The sequence below is a fragment of the Ostrea edulis genome, chromosome 2 (genome assembly GCF_947568905.1).
Source record: "Ostrea edulis chromosome 2, xbOstEdul1.1, whole genome shotgun sequence".
NCBI classification, from domain to species: domain Eukaryota; kingdom Metazoa; phylum Mollusca; class Bivalvia; order Ostreida; family Ostreidae; genus Ostrea; species Ostrea edulis.
Genome location: NC_079165.1, coordinates 67087498 through 67092082, shown reverse-complemented (window position 1 = coordinate 67092082; position 4585 = coordinate 67087498). Strand labels below are relative to the sequence as shown.

At 37.0% G+C, this 4585-nt stretch overlaps 1 protein-coding gene across 1 annotated transcript; it reads right to left on the bottom strand.

The window, feature by feature from the left end:
- Window positions 1–412: 412 nt before the first annotated feature.
- Window positions 413–4226, bottom strand: LOC125680015 (uncharacterized). The gene is made up of 5 exons (XM_056153438.1): window positions 4065–4226; window positions 2912–3046; window positions 1739–1973; window positions 728–1021; window positions 413–456 (listed from the first exon to the last, which is right to left on the bottom strand). The coding sequence occupies exons 1-5, from the start codon at window positions 4224–4226 to the stop codon at window positions 413–415; spliced, it is 870 nt and encodes a 289-aa protein (XP_056009413.1).
- Between the last annotated feature and the right edge of the window lie 359 nt (window positions 4227–4585).

The window sequence follows — 4585 nt, the reverse complement described above, 5'->3', positions numbered from 1 at the left end:
AGAGCTTCTTCTGCGCATGGTCCGTTTTTAAATCGAGGCAGGCTACTGACAAACAAGTTGATGATGCTGGGGTTTTAACAATCTCGTTTAAAGTCATCATTTCGAAAATGCTATGGTCGTTATAATAATCTAGTTTGCGGATGCAACCTATTATTGGGTCAAATGCTATCTGACGTGTTTCATACCAATTGTTAGGTCGTTTTAGTCACACTAATGTTGACTACAGATAACTTCGTTTACCTGATCAAGATAAAGGGCTCACGGCGGGTGTGACCAGTCGACAGGGGATGTTTACTCCTCCTATGCACCTCTGGTATATCCAGGGGTCCGTCTTTGCCAAAGTCTCTATTTTGTATTGCTTATAGGAGTTGTGAGATTGATCACTGTTCGTTATCTTCACCTTTCATGATTACTACTTATCAAAGAGAATGTTCTGCACACCACTAATAATAATCCCTTTAAGAAAACAAATGACATGTACAATATTTACTTTAAGATTAGATTTATTTCGTTATATGTCATGATGATATAGGATGAGAATATTAATGACTGACTTTAACAATAGTACAATTGCACATTTCAGCATCAATGGGGCAAAAACTGGAATCCAAAGTGCACATTCTTTGACACCAGACATCCATACTTTTCGAACCTTTGTAGGGACCAGTCGCTTTGCAGGATATGTTTAGACATACGCATGTGCACTCCGGTGTGCAAGAGGCAGTACCTAGTCGACAGTGTTGGTTACAAGATTTCTGCTGGGACAGGTCGTCTCTAGGGATTCCATGACACATCAAAGTAGTATTAGAAGGGCATTTCGTCAAAACGGGTCTCACGTTTGACGTTTCTTGTGTTGCTGGAGCAGTAGTGGTTGGTTTAGCAATAGTAGACGCTGAAGTTGACAGTATGGTGTTGTCATTGTCAAATATCGCAACATCGGCACAGTTCATGTACGTTTCTTGATCAATAGAGCTGCAGCCATTACAACAGGTCCCATCTGGTGCACAACCCCATGAGTTTCCTAATCAAATGAATACCATTTGTTAAACATACATTCAAACTTGGCCAACTCACGAGAACACGAGGGAGTGAGAGTGCGACAAAGCGAGTATCATAGGGTAACCAAGAGTTTGGACGCATGAAATGAAGTAGGAATTTGTTATGTTTACGTGGGATTTTCTATTTTTGGATAAAAAAACAACAATGTAAATCGATCATTAATACCTAAAGTATACAAATAAAGGAATATTTTTTTCAATTTTTGAGTAATGCTTTTCCGATGAATTTCCGAATAATGATTTGTGAATTATGGAAATGAATAAGAAAATTTTGTAGCTGATTATGAAAATATTTACAAATAGTTTTACAAAAATTGTAAAACAATTATCTTGGTATGTACATGTATATTATGGATTTAATCCCGTGCTATCGATTTGTTTTTCTTCCTACATCACCCTCACCCTCTGTATCGCCCTCCCTCGCCTTCGCTCTCTCGCTTGCCATCGCATTCCCCCTTCTTCGCATTTACGGCCAGGATGCGAAAAAGCGAGAATTTGAAGATATGAGGGTCCCTCACATTTTCATGCCGCCGACGAATCGAAGCACCGAGCGGCTCGAAGAGACGCCAAGCATTCTTTCAGATCATTTGTGAACGATTAAAAATGCTTTAGCAATGTTGTAGAGTCACTCATATCACACGCCTACATTTCTAAATAAATTTGATTTGATGTTTACCAACCTGTGGTGTAGTGCCACTGCAGAATGCACTGTGAGCATGTCATGTTTGGTGGAAGTTGGAGTTTTATTGAGTGGCGCCCGGGGTTCTCCAGTTGATATTTATATTCATTTGTTCCTGCTAATTTCAGTTTGTTCTGATCAAGACAAGCCTGGGAAACGGGTTCAGTAAGATTGTTGTGGGGACAGATTTTGAACTGAAAGTTTCCGTCATGACTTGCTGTTATTTCAATGTCTACCTGTAACAGAATTCAAATAGAATAGTTTATCTCACCTGAACTGAAAGCTCAAGTGTATTTTTTCCCAAATGGAGTTTTGATCTGAGTTTGTTTCAAGTGTGTTGTTCCAATTCGGGTTTTTTCTTCTTCGTCTGTATTTCAATTAGTCATTTACAGCATGGGGCAGTTTCAGTATAATCGGTTCCCCTGATCTCCCATTGATTACATATCTTATAATGCAAACAACATAAACAAAAATTTATTCCTTGAATACAAAAACTCAGTTTGGCATGAACGCCCATTTTTTGTAAGGTTGCATGCAGATGCATATATGTCGAGTTCCTTTACTATGAGAAATATGTCTAGTCTCTTTACTATGGAAACGTGCCATTGATATTTTTACTTTCTGCAGCACCCATTTTTGAAGATATATATGTCACTCCTATTGAGAGGTATATTATGAGATGACGATGCTTTACTTTTGTACTTTTATACTGGGTGCTAATTCAGGGATTGGATTTTTCTATATATGTGCTTGTATATACGTTACTTTTGATTGTCATTTATTTATTTAATAAATGGCCATTTTTACTTTTTATATGTGTTTGACTTATTTCGGGGCAGGCTGACATAACACTATATACATCAAGATGTATCGAACGATAGTTGTAAAGTTGGTAACAATTAACTGTGAGGAAAATTACATTTACACAGATTATAATGGAAAATGTATAATAATAGAAATGTCTAGGGATGTGTGGCGATTATATTGAATTAAGAAACAACTTGAATATTTTGTGAAGAAAAGTACATGTCGATTACACAAATGATCTAAGATCCATTGTGACACAGAAAAGTTTGATTTTTAGCATCATTCTTTTAATACTAGTATGCAGTCTAAAATTTCAAAATCACACATTGTTGTTAAAAGAAATATACATGAATTCGAATTTGCATACCGTAATAATTTGTCCACGTGTGTAATTTCGACCAATCACACCGGTTGCATATTCTCCACCAGCCTCGTTCTTGCGGACTCCATCAAACGGATCACCACACACCCCACATTTCCCGTCATTTACTGTCCACTGTCTCTGCAACATTTACAACAGGTAAAGCTAGTACATGTACTTATCTTCTATATTATCATGTTTCTTTAGCCTGACCAAGGCATAAAACCATACCTTTTTCACATTAAAATCCCTTTTGCTGGGGTTTGTCCTAACATTATTGTAATTATGAATTTCTGTCTTTTATGTACATGTAATAAGAAGGGATCAGGTTGCGATTGGCAGTGTTCGTACTTTCCTTTGAAGGGTATTTTAAAGCACTGTCAAAGCGAAACATTTATTGACAAACAATATTATTTTTATTATCAGTCTCCTATGAATATTTCTTCTTCTAACCTTTGTGCTAACCCTTCTTGATGTGTTCATTCCTAAACTCAATTTTCTATATTCATGGAACAAAATCCTCGAAAATTCAAAACTTTGCATTTCCTCTGGAAAATGATAGTCATTCACGAAATCATGGTTACATCGCATCAATTCATTCTGGCGTAGTGTTACCAATAAAAACAAAGTGAAACGTATCGGTACTTTGGGAAGTTTTCTTCGTTTCCTTAGCGCAAATTCATGTCCTATTCAAGTACATGTATCAGCATAAATTAACTCAAACTTTGAAATGAACACGTTTTCTATGATAAATTTACAATTTGAATTTGGTTGATTGATTGATTGTATGTTGATCAACGTCTCTCTCGAGAATATTTCACTCCCATGGAGACGTTACCATTGCTGATGAAGGGCTGCAAAATTTAGGCCCATGCTCGGCGCTTTTTGAGAAGAGAGGGATCTTTATCGTGCCATACCTGCTGTGACACGGGACCTCATAGCTAACATTTATCACCAAAAGTTATCACATAGTGAATTATACAGTCAATATATAGCGTAAAAATTGTATCAACTTTTAGTTCAGAATATGTACAATTCAGCAAAATACCAAACGTCATATCATCTTTTTCAAATTCTTAGAAAGTGCATCAGTAAGACCCAGAAATTGTTATGAAGTTTTAACAAATATAATCAAGGGATTTCTCAAGAAAAGGCTTACTGTTCTTCCTCCACAGAATAGTTCCATGTCGTTGTAGTTGGGAGGAAATCCCGGGTACACCCTCCACATGGAGGACCGCTGGGGAGGCTCGATCATATACCCGTGTGGCTCACCAACCGCCAACAGACTAGCTAAATACACGATAACAGTTGGGTACTTCATGGTCTGGATTCCGGATGCTTACTATGATGACGGAGATGCTGATTTATATATAAGTTCTGCATTTGATATCGATGTGATAAAGAGGCATCGAGTGGGAAGTCCGATTGAACGATAATACCTAGGCTTACCAGTAAAATTGATTTTATATATGAGGGAGGGGATACATGTTTGTGATTTAGTTTTTATCACACATCAATGTTAAGCAAAATAAATGATAAAAAATCAAAAGAAAAAACATCTTTGTTTTCAGTGTAAGTCCCCATCAAAAGTTCTTGGATGATGTGAAGTACATCAGTATAAGGTTAACCAAGTTCTTCTACTGACCAGTGGTTGTAACTTCCGACAGCATTCTACTTTAC